The 21,075-nt window shown below is 40.6% G+C and overlaps 1 protein-coding gene and 1 long non-coding RNA gene across 13 annotated transcripts in view; one reads left to right on the top strand and one right to left on the bottom strand.

Annotated features, from left to right (window-relative positions):
- The window catches only part of LOC144685412 (DENN domain-containing protein 1A-like), a 604,549-nt gene that overhangs the window by 306,851 nt on the left and 276,623 nt on the right, over nt 1-21,075 (top strand). For all 12 annotated transcript variants that reach the window (XM_078549861.1, XM_078549856.1, XM_078549859.1 and 9 more), the window contains one exon: nt 6,062-6,172. In XM_078549861.1, the coding sequence (XP_078405987.1) occupies nt 6,062-6,172 (111 nt within the window). The remainder of the gene's footprint in view (nt 1-6,061; nt 6,173-21,075) is intronic.
- LOC144685415 (uncharacterized) overlaps nt 1-21,075 on the bottom strand; it is a 65,237-nt gene that overhangs the window by 3,163 nt on the left and 40,999 nt on the right. The gene's annotated exons all lie outside the window — the stretch shown is intronic.

Here is a 21,075-nt window from a genome sequence, read left to right as displayed (position 1 = left end):
TGGAGGTGGGGGGTGCGGTGTAGAGGGGGAACAATAAATAGAAAAGCGATATTGGGGGAAAGGGGTACAGAGGGAAGAATCCTGAGGAGGAAGGAGAAAATGATGAAAAAACATAATGGGTTATTAAAAATGGTGGGAGGATCAGCCCTGTAAGTTCTGTTTTTCAGCTCCTGGATAGCTCACCTGTGGCTAGTGGAATTCTCCAGCTGCCTCTTATACAAATTAGCTTCCTACTTACTCTGCCAGTGTAACTTATTTCTGCAAAGATGTCACTTTACAGAGTCAATTTCAGATGAACGAGCACCTCTAAAAGTTTGATTGAAGCTGACATGACATGAAGTCATTCGGGAATCTTATAAATAATACTGGTGCCAAGAACTGAAACAGTACTGCACAGAATGGATGTTCCTGTGCCAGTAAAAATTGCTACTGCTATTACATTTTTTTATGCTGCTGTTTTCTAGTTACAAATCCTCAAGACAGGGATCCATAACACATTCCTTATGATACATATAAAACACATTTCTTCATTAAAAAGCCTATTCTGCCAATATTTAGAAAAAGACTGCCTCAGTGTATACTATAGTATTATGGCCACAATTAATCTGGCAATTAACAGTGGACAACAAAATCACCAACATCATTTGGTCACTCCCACAATACATGAATGGACCTTGACCAACTTCATTGCGGATTAAGAACACCATAGATCCTGTCAGTAATCCCTACCAGAAACATAGCTAGGAATAAAATAAGAAGCTATAAAAACTGTGCAACATACATTAAACTTGAAAAAGGGAATGACCTCAAAGTTATAAAACCTAAACTTTGGGTTCAGATAGCTGTTAGAAATTATTTAAACTTTGCTCTTAAATCTTATGATTTAATGTAAATGCCTTGACTAGGTCACGGGTGTCCATTATTCTGTGTGTAAGTTTCACAGTATTCCAATGTTATAAATCAGCCACTCAAATAAAAATATAGAGACAGACTAAATCCAACTGTATACAGGATACGATGCTGCCACAGCCTATGTTCAAAATTGCCCCCAAACATTTTCTCAGGAAACATACAATGAGATTGCATATTTTCACCAAGGATCTCAACGGTCACTTTAAAATAAAATTATCCCTCTTACATGACAGCTGTCTCCACCAATAAGTTTTGCCTAGAGAAACAAGAGACAGGAAGAAAGAAAAGGCATTCTCTTGTACTCAAAAGCCTACAGTCATCCACATTAATCAGAGCTTCAACTAACATTGCTACATCACAAGACAAATGAGCATTATGATGAGTCTGTTTGTACTTCAGATACCTTATGAAAGTCAGATTCAAAATTTCAAAATAACACCCCACTCATTTGAACAGGGTACAGAATCTTTTATTAAGAAGCTTAAGAATTTAAATACCTGTGTTTACTTCTATTGGACCTGCAATTGAATTCCTAGAGTTGTTTATAATTAGGCCCACAAACTTGCCTTTCTAAATTTAAATGCCCCTATCCTCAGCAATACTAGACATATTTACAGTTGGTGTATTTTGCACTGCCTCTATTTAAGCCAGAATGTTAGAGGGGGGCAAAAAAACAGTAAGTGACTTAGCATATGACGCACTCCAAATTCCAAACACTACCCACTCAAACTTCTTGTCTTTCTCATGAAAATGTGGGGGATATATTTCACAACACAATTCCTGATTTCCATTAGTTAGCTTTGACATGACAGATCAAGAAAGGATTGTAAACAGTAAATCAGTGTTTTGTTCCAATAGTGCCAATGACCCTCATGGGAAGGGGACAGAAAGCTGCATAGAGACTGAAAAGGAAACCTTACCTAGAGGTAGAGCTCAGACTGCATTCCATATGAATTGAGAAGTGAGAAACAGGTCATCTACATGGCTAAGACATTTCAAGTAGATTTTTTCCAGTTTCAGGCAAACATAGAAAATGTATCTTGTATATCATATGCCAATTACTCTCTGAATATGACCTGCCACCTTCAAAGATCTATGCATTTGAAACCCCAGGTCCATCTGACCCTGCAGACTGTTTCAAACTGTGCCATTAAATATAGATTTGCCTCCTTACGCTTCCTGTCAAAATGCTTCACCCAACACTTCTCTGTATTAAAGAAAGACTTGCATTTATATAGCACCTTTCATGACCACCATATATCTCAAAGTGCTCTCCAGCCAATTAGTACTTTTTGAAGTGTAATCACCATTATAATGTAGGAAACACAGCAGTTAAGTGGTATGCAGCAAGCTTCCCCAAACAGCAATGTGATAACAACCAGATAAAACTTTTTAGTGAGGCTGATTGGGGCATAAATATTGACCAGGACACTGGGGATAACTCTCCTGCTCTTCTTCGAAATATTCAGGTCCATCTTTGAGGGCAGATGGGGCCTCAATTTAATGTCTCATCCCTCGAACAGTACAGCAATCCATCAGTACTGCACATGAGTGTCAACCTTGATGCTTGTGCTGAAGTCTTGGAGTCCATCTGCCATTTGTCTGCCCATTCTTTTAGCTTACCTATGTCCTGTTGCAGTTGATTGGTATCACCCTCACTGTTCACCACACCTCCAAACTTAATATCACCAGCAAATTATAAACCAGCCTTTTATGTGGTACTTTATCAAATGCTTTCTTAAAATCCATATAGACAACATCCACTGCATTCCCTTCATCAATCATCTCTGTTACTTAATCAAAAAATTCCATTAGATTAGTAAAACAATATCTGCCCATTACAAATCTGTGCTAGTTCTCCTTAATCAACTCAAACCTATTAGAGTGCCTGTTAATTATTTCCCTGATTATTGTTTCTAAAAACATATCCACCACTGATGTTAAACTGACTGGCCTGTAGCTATTACACATGTCCTTACAGCCTTCCTTGAACAAGATTTGCCATTTTCCAACCCTCTGGCACCTCCCCCATATCTAAATTGTGGCAAGCCCTCTGCTATCTTCATCCCCACTTCCTTTAGCAACCTAGATACAAGTCAGCAGACCAGGCAACTTGTGCACTTTTAGCATAGCCAGCCTTTTCAATTTTCTGCCCTATCCTGCCTATCAATTTTCACCCTATCCATTACCTCTACCATCTCCGTTTCTACTGATATTTTGTCAGTTTCCTCTTGCTTAGTAAATAGCAAAAAAGTATTTATTGGGTATTCTAGCCTTGCCCTGTGTCTCTAAGCATATATCACTTTATTTGCCCCAACTAGGTTCCACTCTACTTCTTATTATCCACTTATTTATATGCTGGTAGAAGATTTTTTGGGTTCCCTTTTTATGTTTCATAGGATTCCATTGGATATATTGCACAGAAACAGGCCACTCAGCCGCAGCAGTCCATACCAATGCATATGCTCCACTCTAGCTTCCGCCTATCTTTCCTCATTTGAATCTACCATTGTAACCATCTATTCCCTTCTCCCTCGCCTGCTTGTCCAACTTCCCCTTAAACGTATCTGTACTATTCACTTCAACCACGCCCTATGGTTGTGAGTTCCACATTCTCACTTTATTTTGGGTAAAGAAGTTCCTTCTGAATTCCCAATTGGATTTCTTGGTGACTATCTTATATTAATGTCCTCTACTTCTGCTCTTCCCCACAAGAACATATCCACTCAATCGAAACTATTTATAAATTTAATGACCTCTATTAGGTCACCATAAGTCTTTTTTCAAGCGAAAAGAGACCAGCTTGTCAATCCTTTTCTGAAATGTATATCCACACATTTCTGGTACCATTCTTGTATATTTTCTCTGCACCCTCTTCAATGCCTCTAGAAGCTTTTTACAATATGGTGACCAGAACTGCATGCAGGTCTAACCAAGGTTTGGTACAGGTTCAACATAACTTCACTACTTTTCAATTCTATCTCTTTAGAGAAAAACTAGTGCTTGGTTTGCTTTTTTATGACCTTGCTAACCTGTGGTGCAGCTTTTAGTCACTGCTGTATTTGTACTATGAGATGGCTTTGTTCCTCTACCCCACCTAGACTGGCACCTTCCAAGTAATAAATTATATCCCTATTTTTTCTATCAAAATGTACTGCCTCATATTTATCTGGGTTGAGCTTCATTTGCCAATTATTTGCCCATTTTGCAAGTTTATTAATGTCCTCTTCTAATTTGTTGCCGTCATCTGCAAATTTAAAAACTGTGTCTTTGATTCCGAAGTCCAAATTGTTTATCGAAATTGTGAACAGCAATGGTCCCAGCACTGATCCTGTGGAACATCACTCCCCATTTCTGCCACTCTGAATAACTATCCCTTATTCCCACTCTCCGCTTTCTGTCTTGAAGCCAACTAGCAATCTATTTGTCACTTGTGCCCTGATTTCACAGTCTCTGACCTTATCCATTAGTCTATTATGGGGTACCTTATTGAAGGCCTTTTGAAAAGCCAGATAAATTACATCTATTGCATTTACATTGCCTACACTCTCGATCACCTCCTGAAAATATTCAATGAAGTTAGTCAAGCAAGATTTTCTCTTTTGAAATCCATGCTGACTATTCATTATTATATTTCTATTTCTGATGACCTTCTATTTCCCTTAGTAAGGACTGCTTTATATATTCTACCATTGATGTTAAGCTGACTGGCCCATAATTCCCTGGACATGTTCTGTCCTGCTTCTTAAATATGGAAATTATATTATCTGTCTGCCAGTCCTCTGGCACTATAGCTTTTTCTAATAACTTATTAAATATGTGTAGTTAGTCTACTCTATTTTCATATTCCTTCTTTGCTAGTCTTATTTTCTTCTTCACTTCTATTCTCAACTTCTTGTGTTTGTTGGTCCTTGCTTGAAAAATTCACCTGACTTGCATCATACACCCTATGTTTTTGTTTCATCATACTCCCTATCTCCCTCGACACCCAGGGAGCCCTAGTTTTGCCTCTCCTGCCTTTCCATCTTGTTGGAATGTACCTGAAGCATCTTTTCCTTAAAGAGCACTCATTTTCTACTGCGGTTTTTCCTGGCAAGCCTTGTGTTTCCATTTTAGACTGATTAGATCCCCCTTCATTCCATTGAAGTTAGCCCTCTTTCAATTTAGCATTTCTACTTTAGATTGATCCTTGCTCTCTTCCATTACTAACTAAACCTTTTGATACAATGGTCTCGCAAAACACTTTGCAGACATATCCATGGTGAGAAACATACGTTTCTTCCTAAATGGATACAGGAAGGATAGTGACTTAATGAAACTCATCACATCCAAGATCCAAGAATCCCCCTCCCTGACACTCATTGCAATCTCCCTTCTTGGCAGGACAGATAACCTGTTTGCATACTTCGTTTCCTGTCCTGTTGTGATCAGGAAAATTAGGAGGCAGATCATGGTGGCTCTCTTCAGTATATTGTCTCCAGAATCACACTTATTGGACCTTGTATCCCTTCTCGCCATTCTAAACTGTATGATTATCTGCCTGATGTGGGAAGTGTGATATAAACCACCCTATTATGATGGCCTGTGAAAGGAACAGCCTGAGGGTTCCACTTTCCAGATGTAAATTATGTCATGTCATAATATCACCCAAAGGGTAGGTTCACTCAATGGTACTACTTTAAAAGAATACGCTTTTTAAATCGTGTACCCTTTAGAAATTAGGCCATCTGTATTTGTGAATGACAAGTAATGATTGAAAACCATTGAATAACTTGTTGTTCATAAACATATAAGACAAATTTTCTATTTTGTTATAAAAAATAGATGTTGCATTTTTTTTGAAAAGTGGTCAATTGTCTTTTGCTTTCGCTGCAATACTAAATCAGCTATGCAGAATCCAACACGGTGTACTGGTGGATGGGAGGTTGGCATTCAAAAATATAATCAGTAATAAACAAATTTTCTGATTTGTACAAACAACATTCTTTTAGACGGATTGAAAAAGAAAGAAACTTGTAACATATTGGAAACAATCTTTGTTTTGATGTTTTTTCTTTCCATACTATTGGCGATTTGTTCCATAAATATGCAGGGATTGGCACTGGTCTCCTTCTCTCTTTTAAATTCTGAAAATGTTTTTTCCTTTCAGAGAAACCTGACAGAGTATTTTGTAGCTGTAGATGTCAACAACATGCTCCATCTTTATGCCAGTATGTTGTATGAACGCCGAGTCCTCATCTCCTGCAGCAAACTAAGCACTGTAAGTAGTACTGACAGCAGCAAAGCGTAAACTTAGCAAATCTTTATAGCATTGTCAAAGAGACTTGTTTAATGCAGCATGTAGATACTATCCGAATTTTATATATAAAAGATATACATTGACAATACACTTAATATTAATGGAGGGATGGGGTGAGCCTAAAATAAACTAAAAACTCGGGCTGATACTCCACTGTTGCTACTAGTGTAGCAACTGATTCCCCCCAAATTCCAAAGAACACACTCACCTATCAAGAAATGGCTCCAACCCAATGTGTAATGCTACTATGCTACTCATAAAAATGGCTATTTACGTACCTGCTTGTTTGTAAGTATAAGTGGCATCTATGTATGTATTAAGGAATTCGTAAAAAGTAAATAAAAAGAGTATATCAAAGCTTTTCCAGTAAGTTTGTTTCTAGCATCATAATGTCTAACCTCTCAAGGTTAGCTTGGAGTGGTGATAATCTGCCTGCAGCTCCTGCCAACATTGTGTAATTTACTGTTCAATGGGTGTACACAAGCAAAGCATGTTACCTTTGTTGTGATTCAGTCACTCACCCACTCCCCCACATGTTCCCCTTGGAAAGTGTCTAGCTTTTGCTTCATATCTTCCCAAATGGCTTAAGCCAAGGTTACTCATGCCTCATATGCAAATCAAAGGCATAAGCTCTTATACACTCTGACCTGTTTCAGACTTTTGCCAGGTCAGTAGACCACCTTAATATCTGTAAAAGGTTAATGTTTTATATCCTTTGTTTTCTTGATCTATGCACTATCTATTTGTTGATATAGCTATGTTGGATCTGTTCAGGTCATTGTTATATTAGCACTTTAATCTATTCTAAATATGAATTACTTACATGCTATGGTACTTTTTAATGGCTTTTTGGCATTCAAAACAGTAATTGTAAACCAAATGTAACTCATCAGAACTGTCTTAAAATTGATCAAAGGTTGCTGCTAGAGAATGAAGTTTACTTGACTGAAAGAAGTCAATTTCCTGTTAACATTAATATTCCCTTGAGAAAAAAATCTAACAAAATCGTAGTGCTTTCCATATAAGGAGAATTTCAGGAGACTTGGTACTTGCACCGATCCAAGTTTAGAAATGCCATGATATATTGTTGATTGTGTTTTTTTAAGCAGTAGTTTGGCTTAACTGTATTCCCAATAGTCCTGAAGACAACAGCTGCAAAGTGAAAACCACCCACTCAGATGTCTGATATAGAAGATTTTGTTTCTTTGGACTCAACTCCAGCTGCTACTGTGGCCACAAGCTTAAATGTTTGTGTCATCATAAAGGTGCAAGAACATTTCTGTTGATGGCTCAGTTGATTGTGCAACTGAGCAGTTCAAACCAAAGGGCCCCAAGTTTGATGAATGTGCTGTGCCAAGTTAGTTTATCACAACCAAGGTGGCAATTAGCCCCAGTGCGCTTAGGCTAAAGACCTCTGTGCAACACCTCGAAATATTTAAAAATATTTGGATGTGCTATATAAATGAAAGATGTTGAAAAAAACCATTTTGGGTTCCTGTTCCTAACTGATATGGATTGAGCCCTATGAAAAAAGGGGTCAGGACAAGATTGAGCAATGTAATGATCCCTGCATAGCAGAATAGCTTGCTAGAACTCACTATCAAGGTACCAGTAACCACGGAACTGTATCCCACAAAGAAATCAGCAGTCTTAGGAAAGAAGAAATGTCTCAGGAAAAAAATAGATGCAGGAAATGTAATTCTTTATGGAATGTGCAAGATATTCAATGTTTAAAATGTAAACTTTCTATAATTTGCTAGGTGTAAAAATACAGCTTCAATGCTCTAAAATTTTGGGTTCTTTTGTTCATTTTTAACTCAGTTTCCCTTCATATTGATAGAATCAGGACAAATGGTTTTCTGCCACTTTTCATCTGTCAGGAAGTCCTTGAGCACTATTCTGCCACCTCGATGACATAAAGGACTCTTATCAACTATGTTTACTTCATCTTCCTCTGACAGTGCTTAGGCTCAATATTACTTAGGCTTCCATCAAGTACCAGAATGATGAAAGCTCTGAAAGATCGAAAAGCACTATCACTCTCAAAGATGGTTTCACATCAATGAAATTATGGTCATATTTCACTCGCACTTCAGATACACATACTGAATTTTTTTTCCCTTGTACTAATCAATAAGTTCTAATGTATTGCTGAACACAGATTGGCAGCATTTTCCCATATTATAGGTTTTTGCAGTGTTAAAACATAATGAAATTTTTCCTTCAAGTAGCTACAAAGCACAAAACAGCTGTGTTACTTGTCATATAGCTGACACCATCCAGAAATCAAGCTTACCATGTTTTGGCAAAATGGTGATGTTTTCATTACATTTGATTTCACAATATGAATATATCCACATAGGTAAGGAAGTTAATGGTGTACTTCGTTTCCTATAAAAGTAATATAAGCTCAGCAATTTGCTTCTGTAAAGATGGTAGTATAATATTTCTACAATAATGTTCAATGTCATAAATGGGTGCTGAGTGGTACTTTAATTAAAATCTAAAGAATGTGCAATGTGGACAGTTATTTTAAATATTTTGCCTGCTTATTTTACTTTGATGAGCATACAGAATATGCGTCTACATTAATGTTTTGAAGCTGAAGCATGAGTAGGTTTCACAAACATACTAGGGGTTATTTTACGTTTGTTGTTTTGACCAGGTTGAAGATTTACTTTTTGTAGCTTTTTTTTTACATAAAGCATCTGGCATTGATATGTGTAAGCACAGCTCTGAGCACTGGAATTACTTCCCTAAACCCCTCAGCCTCTCTCCGCGCTGTCCTCCTTTAGGATCCTTAAAACCTACCACTTTGATCTCGCTTTTGGCCATCTGCCCTGATATATCCTTCTGTGGCTCTGAATCAAAAACAATTATTGGTAATGCTCTCGTTAAGTGCGTTGGGGTGTTTTACTACTTTGAAGGTAGTTTATAAAAACAAGTTGTTGATGTGAGAGAGAGCATGGAAGCATTCAGCTGGTACCTTACCAAGCTTAAACCACTAACCTAAGATTGTGAAATATGTTGTATAAATGTCTGCTGAGTATTGCCCAGTTGCAGTGAACTTTTCTCTGTGGCATCATGACTGTATCATTATTACCAAACGGGAAGAGGAAGAGAAGTGTTAGGAAGAAAATTGTGTGTGTGTTGGGGAAAATTTGCAATTTCTGCTCAGTGAGGGGCAGGATACATTTTTCTGGCTGTAGAATTATTTCAGTATTTACAAACATGCTTGTTATTAAGACAACTAACTGGAGAGAGGGGGTGTGAAGGGGAAGTTGCTGAGGGTTTGATAGTTTGATGAATTAATAAGCTGTTGATATTGATGTTAAAGATCTTGTAAAAACAACAAGAAGGAATTACCAGGGCAGCATTGGTAACAGTTGGAACAGATGATTGAAGCAAACCTAGAAAGAACGTAATAATATGAGAATAATACTTCCCTTAAATTCATGCAGTTGAAAGTATTGTACCGGTCTCATCCTATGGAGATTGTCTAGGTGATTTTAGTAATTTGAAATTTTATTGTAGTGGACTTTATTTATATATCATAAAGGTGTATCTTAATGCAGAGTCTTGAAAAAGGATACAATAGAATCTGTAAAATATAGGCTAGGAATACTGAGAAATCCAATTTAGCACTCCTTAGGACGTGACAAACCAGTTTCTTTTGTTTGAATTACTTTAGTAATTTACTGCAGTGCTAGAAGAGTCAGAAGTTACCTTATGTTTCATAGCTCTGCTTTAGAACTGTTTTAACAAATAGACTGTATGGAAGTGTTCAATAGTATATAATAACAACCTGCATTAATATAACAACACTTTTAACATATAAAAATGTTCCTAGGCGCTTTACGGAAGTGTAATTGGAGAAAGATTGATCTGATCCCAGGAAGAGCTATTCAGAAAGTGACCAAAAGTTTTGGCCAAAGAGATAGATTTTAAGGAGGGTTTTAAAGCATGAGAGGGAGGTGGCAAAGTGGTTTAGGGAGAAAATTTTAGAGCTGAGGGCCTAGACTGTTGAAAGCATGGTAGCCAGTGGTGGGACAAAGGAATGGGGAGGATGCACAAGAGTTCAGAATTGGAGAGATGCACAGTTCTCAGAGGGTGTGAGGCTTCAGATGGTTACAGACACATGAAAGGACAAGGTCATGAAGGGATTTAAATGGTAGGATGCAAATTTTTAACTGTGAGGTATTGGGGGACCAAGAGCCAATGTAGGTCAGTGAGGACAGGATGAGAAAGATTAAGAACATATGCACATACTAACATATGAATTAGGAGCAGGAGTCGGCTATTCAGCCCCTTGAGACTACTCCAACATTCAGTAAGATCATGACTGATCTGATTGTGGCCTCAAATCCACATTCCCTACCCCTAGCAACCTTTGATTCCCATGTTGGTCAAGAATTTATCTATCTCTGCCTTAAAACTATTCAGTGACTCTGCCTCCACTGCTCTCTGGGGAAGAGAGTTCCAAAAACTCACCACCCTCTGAGAGAAAAAAACTTCTCGTCATCTTTGTCTTAAATGGGCAACATCTTATTTTTAAACAGTGACCCCTAGTTCTAGATTCTCCCACAAGAGGAAACATCCTTTTCACACCCACCCTGTCAAGTCCCTTCAGAATCTTATGGTTCAATAAGATCACCTCTCATTCTTCTGAACTCCATTGGATACAGGCTGAGCTTGTCCAACCTTTCTTCATAAGATAATCCCCCCTATCTCAGGTATAAGTCAATTTCAAGTGAATATTCTCTGAACTGCTTCTAACGCATTTATATCATTTCTTAAATAAAGATACCAACACTGCACTCCAGATTTGGTCTCACCAATGCCCTGTACAACCGTAGCAACACATCCCTACATTTTATATTTCATTCCATTTGCAACAAATGACAACATTCCATTTGCCTTCCTAATCACTTGCTGTACATGCATACTAACATTTCTGTGATTCATGTACCAGGATACCCAGATCCCCCTGTCAGAGTGCAAGAAAGGTTATAGGCAGCAGAGTGTTGAACAGTGAAAGAGAATAAGCCATTTTATAATGTTAACAAGAATAACATTAATTATTAAAACTAGAAAAACTGCAGAATGCTAAGAGAGGTAATGTTATCAGTGAACTTTCCTTTAAAGGGGAAACTTACCCACGATTATCAGAAGGATTTGAGATGTAAAGTACTAGAATAGTTTACGACAATGAAAAGCATTTGTCCCTTCTTTTGTACCTCAATCCTGCAATCTTGCCATTGACCTGTACCTTCCTATATGGAAAAAGTAGTGAAAGGGCTGTTAATTGGTCCTTTTTTGGTTGCACTAATTTTTAAAAAAATTTTTTTATATTTCTGTAAGTTTATTGCCATTACATTGTGCTTATTTCATTTATCTAAAAGCTTTAAGCTATTTTACATTGGTACAAATTTTAATAATTCTGTTTATTCCTGTTAATTTAAAGAATGACCATTCACCTTCAAATAATTTGCCAAGCAGCAATCTGAAATCTACTACTCATTCTGCAAAAGTATTTTGTGTGCAGTTGAATTGGAAATGGCCGTGCATAATTCAGGCAGGTGAGGGCTTGGAAGTGGGGAGAACTCATGGTGCCAAATCCTTGCCCCTTCTCTGCTTGTCACAATATTGCTTGGTGTGGAGGTTGAAGTATTATTGCATTTGTATTTCCTATCATTTGCACCCCAGTCGTGCTGCGCAGCAGAGTTACCTTTACATCCATTACCGTTGCGAACAGCCTTGGAGGCAGTGATTGATTGCATCCAAGAAAGAGCATAATAGAGAACTTGGCCCTTTTTAAAATGTTTTAAATGTGGCATAAAACTTGCAGCCTAGGCTATGCAATCACAAGCTGAAATTGTAACTTGTTTCTGTTTACTTTCAAGAATAATAAACTGGGATAATAAATTTGGTGTTTTTTTTTTACATTAACTGCCTGAACAATATTTTTCTTGCCCTACTTTGTGTAAAGACTCCATTTCTTCCTCCCAGTTTCCCCATCCCCAAATATATGCCTGGATGATACTACTTGGACTCCAGAGCTTCTGAAGTGTCTTCTTTTACTCAGCTGAATACTTCCCTTCACAGTGGTAGATGGGATCCTTGACTGGGTCCTGTGTTCCTCTAACTTCTCCACACTCCTCCCCGCCCCAACTATGATGGCATTCCTCTTGTGCTTACTTCCCTGCACTAGACTCTGCAATTGCTAGATCACCTTCCACCATTTCCACCATCTCCCCAACATAATCCCACCACCTCCCCTCTCTGCTTTCCAAAAAGATAATTCCTCCCAAAATGCTGTGGTTCATTCTTTTGCAATTTTATCACCAACTGTCCTTCACTTGCACCTTCCCTGTGAGCGTAAAAGTTGCAATACCTGTCCATTCACCTACCCCAAAACCAGTGCCCAAGGCCCCAAATACTCTTGCCATACATGAGATAACGATTTACTTATGTTGTATTTGCTACTCACAGCTTGTTCTCTATATTGGGAGACCAAGTGCATGTTAGTTGAACTTTGTCAAGAACATTCTTTCTGTCTGCAAATCCAAATCTGAGCTCTCATAATCCAAGGGCTTCATAGCCAAGTGTAGTCACTTGTTATGTAAGCAACACAGCAGCCAATTTGCATACTATGGGTAAAAGACTCGAGTGCTGACTCCTTTCACAGAGGGTAGTTAACATAAGCAAGCAAGCTTTTGATAAGTTGGATGTAAGTGAGAATTGATGAATGACCAAAGATTTATCGATAAGACTCTGAACACTACTTTAAAGAACAAAAGGACGTGAAAGCAGTAATACCAAAATGTATGGCAAAAGTGCAGAAAAGGAGTGAATGAAGTAGAAGGAGAAATGGAAATGCTGCAGATATGAAGAAAAGACAAAGCGAGAACTGACCTGCTGTTACCTCCCTCCCTCATGCTGTGCACTCGTCGTGTATTCCTTGCTTTTGTAAAAGTGACTGTAATTTGAAGTTGCTAGGGTCAGTGTTTTAGCACTTACTGACTTTTTTATGATTTGCAACATTTCGATCATATTTTAATATTCCTCATTTTCCATTCTTATTTCTTCCCACCTGCTTCCACTTCATTCACTTTCACTTTTGGAGGGTTTGTTTCTGTCTTTGCATCATGCCCCGTGCATTTGCGTTACTCAGCCGTCTCCATGTCCTCTTGTTCTTTTAATGACTTGTTATTATTGAAATTATCCCCCCGTATCAGCCACTGGGTTTCACCTCTTTTCAATTTTCAGAAAAGCCATTTGCTAGCCATTTACCCAACCCCATTCTGCAACAGGCTTTTACCTATTGTGTTCTCTCCCCTTTTATCTGGCTCAACCCTCCTATAAGACTGGCTTTTATTTTCAGTAATGATAAAGGGTTCACCTATAAAACATTAACCTGTCTTTTGATGTAAGCTTATGGATCTGCTGTATGTTTTCGGTATTTTTTTGTTTTTATCTCTTATCAGGAGTAAGTTAACAAAATACAATTCATACTTCACATGAAGGTTAAGTTGCAGTGTTTAAACAGAAGGACAAACTATTTTTATTCGTTCATGGGATTTGGCCATCGCTGGCTAGGCCAGCATTTTTTGCCCATCCCTAGTAGCCCTTGTTCAGAGGGCATTTAAGAGTCAACTACATGCTGTGGGTCTGGAGTCACATGTAGGCCAGACCAGGTAACGACAGCAGATTTCTTTCCCTAAAGGACATTGGTGAACCAGATGGATAAAAATGGTTCAAATCCTGCATCAGCCCTTCAAAGGCAAGAGCAACAACCTGCAGTTATGTAGAACCTTTAACTTAGGAAAACACACCAAGGCAGTTAGCAAGAGCATTAGCAATAACAATACCGTTGACATTGTGCCACAGAAGAAGGTACCAGGATGGCTAACCCAAAGCTTGGTCAAAGAGGTAGGTTTTACAGAGCATCTTAAAGGAGGAGAGAGAGAGTTGGAAAAGCTTAGGAATGGCATTCCAGAGATTAGGGCCAAGGCAGCCAAAAGCACAGCTGCCACTGGTAAACTGATAAAAATAAGCTGGAGTGTAGATAACGGATAAGTTACAAAGTTTGAATCTTGGCTCAGGTTGGAAAAGGGCACTTGAGGTGTGCACTGTCTGGTTTAGTCTCCACAACTGTGGCAAGGGATGACATCAAGAAAGAACCATATTGAGATTTTGGTGGGAAGCATTGTTACATTTTGGCTCATTCATGATGTTGGAAAAACATCTGACTGGGCAATGATGTTGTGGAGTGAAGGATAATGGCAGCTAGAGGAAGAAAACAAAACTTTGGGTACTCATTGAGTGATGGTGCAGGGAAGGGCTAGAGATATGCCGGGTGCATTAGGGCAGGTAGGAATGGAACCAATTAAGAGCAATCTCAGAGGTAGACCACAGAAGAAATGTGGTGGATGATGCTGCAGTAGAACATGTTGAAAATGATTGATTAAGGAGGAATAGTGAACTGTTATTGTTTGCTGGTTCAGTTTCCATGATGTGGGTAGGGTGGGAATGAAATTGAAGAAATTAAGAAAGGAAATATTAGCACAGGCAATGAGTACAAGGGAAGTTAGAGTTGGGGTGTAATTGGAGAGAATGAAGAAATCAAGTATGGGCTTTTGTGGAAAGGGTGATGACAATAGTTGTGAAGGGTAGGGGAACAATGGAAGGAGTAAATATTATAGTGAGCATGAGGATTAGTCTTTGTGTTTGTGTGGTCAGGATTTGGGTTGTAAGGTGAGGGAGGTAACAGGAATCACATCTCAGAAAATGAAGGCCAGGCAGGGAAGTGTGGGGTTATTATGGAGTGGACAGTAGGACTGGTAGTGTCAAGGACACTAATTTCAGCAGACAGATAGAATCTTCAGGTTAAAAAATGTATTCTTTTGTACCTGACACACATGATGAGGATTGAGGTTACCCAGGAAGGGATAAAGCAGAAGAGGAATATGCACGTGACTTTAGCCTTAATGGTGACCCAGGGTAATGGGAGAATTTTGCCATGGCGGAGGGATGGACAGAGAAAATTAAGTGAAGGTTAAAACCAGTGAGGACAAGGAGTAACTTGACCAAAAGACTGTGTGAAGAGAAAAGGCAGGAGATCTCAGCAAGGGGATAACTGTAGCTTAAAAAGATGGTAGGTAATAAGGACTTTAAAGAGGCATAGGTGGCATTGAAGTGAGTGGAGTGCATAAATGAGAAGAAATATTGAAAGAAAAGGCAGAAAGGCAGCTTTGGTGAGAGGGAAGGAGTCATTGGGGTCAACTTCAATCTAACCTGCTTATTATAAAATTGACGGGATCGCGTGCAATGCTGGTTTTACATTAAAGTCAATGGAGAATAATATTGGTGAAGTCTTTAACCTGCCGTCCCACCTAATCAAGTGGGTTTTCCGGATGAAGTTGTGGATCAGCAAAAGCATTTGCACCAGAATACAAACATTCTTCAGGGTGACCAGTGGAAAGCAAATCTCAAGTGGAATTTTCCTGTGGAGATAGGATTTCCTGTGGTACTGGAGAGCCCTGGAGTCGGTAGCCATTAGCCCCAGGGTAGCTCAGTAGTCATGTCATTTTGATTGAGCATTTTAATTCAGGTCCTTCACACTGTTCAGGCATAGTAACTGTTTAGGTATTGGCACCAGTGGTGAGATTCATGAAAGGTCATCATCACAAGCACTTTCCTATTATAACATTATAATCACCTTTCTGATGTGCCTGGTGATATCTCCCCTGTAGAGTTCACAAATTTAATCCTTCAGACTTCTTTGACATTTCTAATAAGAACTATGATAATTTGGTGATTTAATACCAAAAAAGAGTTCCAAAGTAAAAAAGAAACAACATGTATTCACATGGTTCATAAAGAGAATTACAGTCGTTTGTAAAACTTGCTCAATTTTCTTTAGAGCAGAATTTTAACCTTCACTATAACTTAACATCATAATTTCTAGATTATACAATCAGAACAATAAAGTTGTCTTTCTACTAATGGTTTAAAATAAGTAAATACAAATTCAAATTTTTGATCTTTTCAAAACCTGGAAATAGAAATTGCTGCCTTCTCACGTGAGGATAAAATCAGAATTTGCCTTTTACAGCAGTCTTGGTCAGATAGTTTTATTGCCTTTACCAGCAAAGCCTTTTGCATTAGCTGAAGCAGTTGCCACGGACCTGCTACAAGCTTAGATCAGCCGATGGCCTGACAGGAAAACAAAGCATTGGGAATTAAATTCTCTCATCGACCAGTTTGAACAGTAAAGAGCAAGGTTTTGAATGAGAGAGCCCCCCTATCTCCCTTGAGGTTTTGTTTGAAGGACAACATCAGTTGTATGTTAGCTCTCAGCTCTTGCATGTCTGACTTTATTAAGATGGCTGGCATTATATCTCAGCCAGCTGTGGGTTACACAAAGAGAACTTCTTCCAGGTCTAAAACCAGTTCTGTCAGAAGCAGAAGCTAGCAAACCTCTGGCATATCCCAAAACCAGTGGCTAATTATGTGAATTTCAAAAAGATTACTCATTTCTTGAGAGGAAGTTGATGGGGATGAATCTGCCCTGTAAGGACATTGGATGGCAATATTTCTTTATTCCTGATTATGTTCATATGTCCTTGAAGCCTCTTTCAATTAACACATATTGAACGCACCAAGATAATGGATACCCTATCTGATTCCCAATCTAGTGACTGATCCCATTGTCACAGGGGATGGTTGGACTAGGAACATCAGATCACTTTTACAGTTGCTGGCAGTAAACAAGTGTCAATTTTAAGCGATCAAGTTACCCTTAAAGCTCATTGAAATCTGTATTTTCAACAAGCCAATGAAATTATGCACCAGTAGTGGTTAAGCATGTTTAATAAGATGGGGAAACTGGGTCAAGGACCTGCCTCAACAGGCAATTACACTGTCATCAACACTATGTTGAAAATATTTCTGATAGGCACTTCGAAGGAGATGTCAAAGTGGATGCTCTGATCAGTGGCAAATTCCAGTCTCTCAGTGCACTCTCCATACAAATGGTGGAGTGTTGCATCTTTGACATCTGGGGATATCTGAAGACAGACATCCGAGCAAGGTCCCAGAACAAGAAAGTGCCAAGATTTCGCTAGAATTTCCAGGACCACAGAACAGTAGACCTCACAGACTTTGCAAATACAGACGCGATGAGCTTTTTCTATGCTGCAAGTCCTAAATGTATGAAACTTCACTCCAAGACTGAGAAGGCTATTAGCTGAAGTGGGTAATATCAATAAGAGGAAAGCAGATGTTCCATCAAGCCTGATAATAGAAATAAGTAAGCTCTTAGTGCCCTACCAAAGGAACACAACTCAACAAAGAAGCATTCACAGAACTGCAATTGAAGGGAGGGAAGAGTAAGTAATACAATGAAAGAAAGTATCCCACCGTTAGGGCAAACCTTCACTTTATGCTGTCATCAATGCTGAAAATTCTGCTTTGAGCTCTTGAGGACTCGGTGTAAATTTCAAAAGGAAAAGGAAATATGTATCAAAGTTGAAGTTACTAAAACAACATTACCTTTAATAACTGAGTCAGTGGCTGTATTTGAAGGAAACCTATGTAGCTAGCTCTGTGGAATCATAAGATTGTGTCTGCTCGTATTTTTGAACCAGAAATTGCTTGGAGCTTTGATGTTCAGTCATCGGTCTGTCTCATTATAAACAGCTTGGTTTCAGTATAGCGATCACTAATCAAATGGTGACTGTTACACGTGTGCTATTTCCATGCTTGACAGAAGGTGTAGCCAAAGCTTTTCTCCCTGGAATTGCACGCAGCAGTCACTACGAGCCCCAGTTGGTGCAAATGAGGTTATCTCTAGGCCATCTAGTTTTCATGCTAATTAACTGCAGTTTCAGGTTTTTTTCAGATTTACAACTCCTAGTGAAAAGCGCCATGTCCCTATTAGAGTGCCAAATGGATCAATGCAGATTATAGGAATATAATGGCATCTCAGCAGGGACATTTAGTCCTGCACAGTTCAATTAAATGGCACATATTGATTGGTTTGGCTCAGCAAACGGGTGATTGTTATTGGGAGTTAAATAGTTTCAGTACATAACTGGATTGCTTGTGTTATTACTGAACTAACCATTGTCTCATGGGATATGTTGACTGTGTTATGTTGTTTGTTGATGGCATGCAACATAATGGTCACTCTGTGTAAAATAATGGGTCAGTTGCCATTACCTGAGATAAAGTTGAACAATGCAAACTATTTTGTTTCATTTGCAGCCATTCTAAAATGGTGTTCTAGAATTTGCAATGCTGTGTTTAATGACTCTGTGGGCAGAATTTTCCAGTTGGCATGTGGGGGGGGCGCGGAACCCACACGTCCGCGTGTAAAATGACGCAGGGTGACGTCGGGCGAGCGTCCGGATGTCACTGCATGCCATCGCGATATTTCGTTGGGCGGGCGCGTGATGATATCCACTGCGCGCCCGCCATTAATTAACAGGCCACTTAAGACCCTTGACTCACCAACTGACACCAATTTTTCGGCACCCGTGCAATCTTCGGGTCGGCGCACGGGTGCAACGGGCAGGCCGATAGGACATATTTGTATAAACCTCATCCACAGGGTCGCGAGTGTGTGTTCTCAAGTATTGATTTTTCAAAGTTATTGAAACTTGCTGATCTGCGATACTTCAAAATGCACACCAGCTACTTTATCTGGACTCTTAACCTTCAGGCCAGCACTCTGCAGTGAGGAATCTTTTTTGGGCCTGCAGGTTTCAGGAAGCCTTCCCTTAGCCTGGGAATGGGAGTTGAACTCTCCACTGGAGGCACCTCCTCTGAGGAGGAAGGGAGGGCTAGAAAGGGGAGGAGGCTAGGAGTACACGTTCAGTCTCCAGGAGAGCCACCTTTGGGAGGACAGGTGCAGGCACAAGGGGTGCAGGGCCAACAGCAAGACCAAGACGGAAGGGGCCGCAGAAGACGCCACTATGCTGCTGCCAGGGTTTACAGGCAGCGAAGCAGCTACCTCAATATTTCAGAGGTGCAGTGCCAAAGGAGGCTCCATCTCTCAAGGGAGGCAGTCAACTATACCTGTCAGGTGATTGGGCCTGAGATCTCCACCAACTGTGTGGATGGACACCCCATGCCCGTGGCTCTAAAGGTCACAGCTGCCCTTAACCTCTATGCCTCTGGCTCCTTCCAGAGGTCGGTGCGTGATCTTTGCGGTGTCTCCCAATCAGCTGTCCACACTTGTGTCAAGCAGGTTACAGACGCTCTGTTCAGACGGGCATTGACCTTCATCTACTTCCACTGGGACCAGGCAAGTCAGACACAGTGAGCCAGAGGCTTCGTGGCCATTGCTGGCTTCCCCCGTGTCCAGGGTGCTATAGACTGTACACATGTGGCCATCAAGGCACCAGCAGGTGAGCCCGGTGCCTTTGTCAACAGGAAGGGCTTCCACTCCATGAATGTGCAGATAGTGTGTGATCACAGGATGCAGATTCTACAAGTCTGTGCAAGGTACCCAGGCAGCTCCCACGCCTACATCCTCAGACACTCCCAGGTGCCGGGTCTCTTCAGTGCTCCAGCCCGGCTAGATGGATGGCTGCTGGGTGACAAGGGCTATCCCCTCAGAAGGTGGCTCATGATGCCTCTCCACCATCCAAGAACAGAAGCTGAGCAGCGGTACAATAGGAGCCACGGCACCACAAGGGCTGTGGTAGAGAGAGCCATCGGTCTTCTCAAGATGCGCTTCTGATGCCTGGACCACTCGGGGTGCGCACTCCAGTGCCCCCCAGATCGTGTGTCACTGATAGTGGTTGCATGCTGCGCTCTCCACAATCTTGCGCTGGAAAGGGGAGACGCTGTGGACGATGAAGATGTAGACGCAGTGTCTGCTGCTGCACATGATGAGTCCAGCAGTGAGTCCAAGGATGAGCATGCACAGGGAAATGCTGAGAGGGTAGACGCTGATCCGGGCATACTCCAGGGAGGCAGGGACACCCGGGAGGCTTTAATCCAATGAACCTTCAGCTAGCACACCACAGATGGACCTCCAGGACAAGCCTGGGCTGCAGGCTCTATACTCGATACCTAAGTGCCAAATCTTCCAGGTTAGGAAGAGTAACCAAGGGCCTTGTAAATAAAGCTGAATGCCCAACCAAGCACTCCAAACATTTTTGGAAACCATACACATGCAGAAGAAAAGAGACACCCTTAGCCATGGTGACATGTCTGAATTTAATATCACAGGCAGAGAAACTTAATGAAAAGGATGTTCCAAATCAAAGCAAATCATAAACACCTCACCTCGGGCCAACACAGAAGCACCACTGATAAACCCATGGTGTGCCTAAGGTGCCTTATGTTTACATTTGCGGGTGCTATGTCTTGGTGCTGCCCCATCGCTGGGAGTGGCATCTGAGCCAGCCTGCTGACTCTGCTGTCCTGTTGGCCTCGATGACCTTGGTAGTCGTCCTCTGGCCTGTGGAGCCTGCGCTGGCCCCGCCTGGGAGGGAGCTGCCAGTTCCACAGCTGGCACCTCCCCAGTCGTCGCAGCCTCACCAGATGCAACGGTTACTGGGAGAGGGGTAGAGGAGCTGCTGCCCTCATCCGGAGTGCCCTGAGAGGTGCCCGTAGAGACGACAGGCAGCTGCTGCGCCAACGTGAGGTCGCTTTGGACTTCCCTGCTCACCGTGGATGGATGGGCACTGAGCTGGGAAACTTGGTGCCGACACCATCTCCCAAACTGGCACTGATCAGCTGAGGTCAATGCCGATGTGAGGGCTTGCTGGTCAGAACGCATCCCCAGGAAGCCTTGATGGGTCTCCTGGAGGAGCCTCTCCATGGAGGACACATGGTGCTCGGACATG

Source organism: Cetorhinus maximus, chromosome 10 (genome assembly GCF_964194155.1).
Source record: "Cetorhinus maximus chromosome 10, sCetMax3.hap1.1, whole genome shotgun sequence".
NCBI classification, from domain to species: Eukaryota; Metazoa; Chordata; class Chondrichthyes; order Lamniformes; family Cetorhinidae; genus Cetorhinus; species Cetorhinus maximus.
Note: the sequence above shows the minus strand (reverse complement) of the source record. Positions and strands in the feature narration are given on the sequence as shown.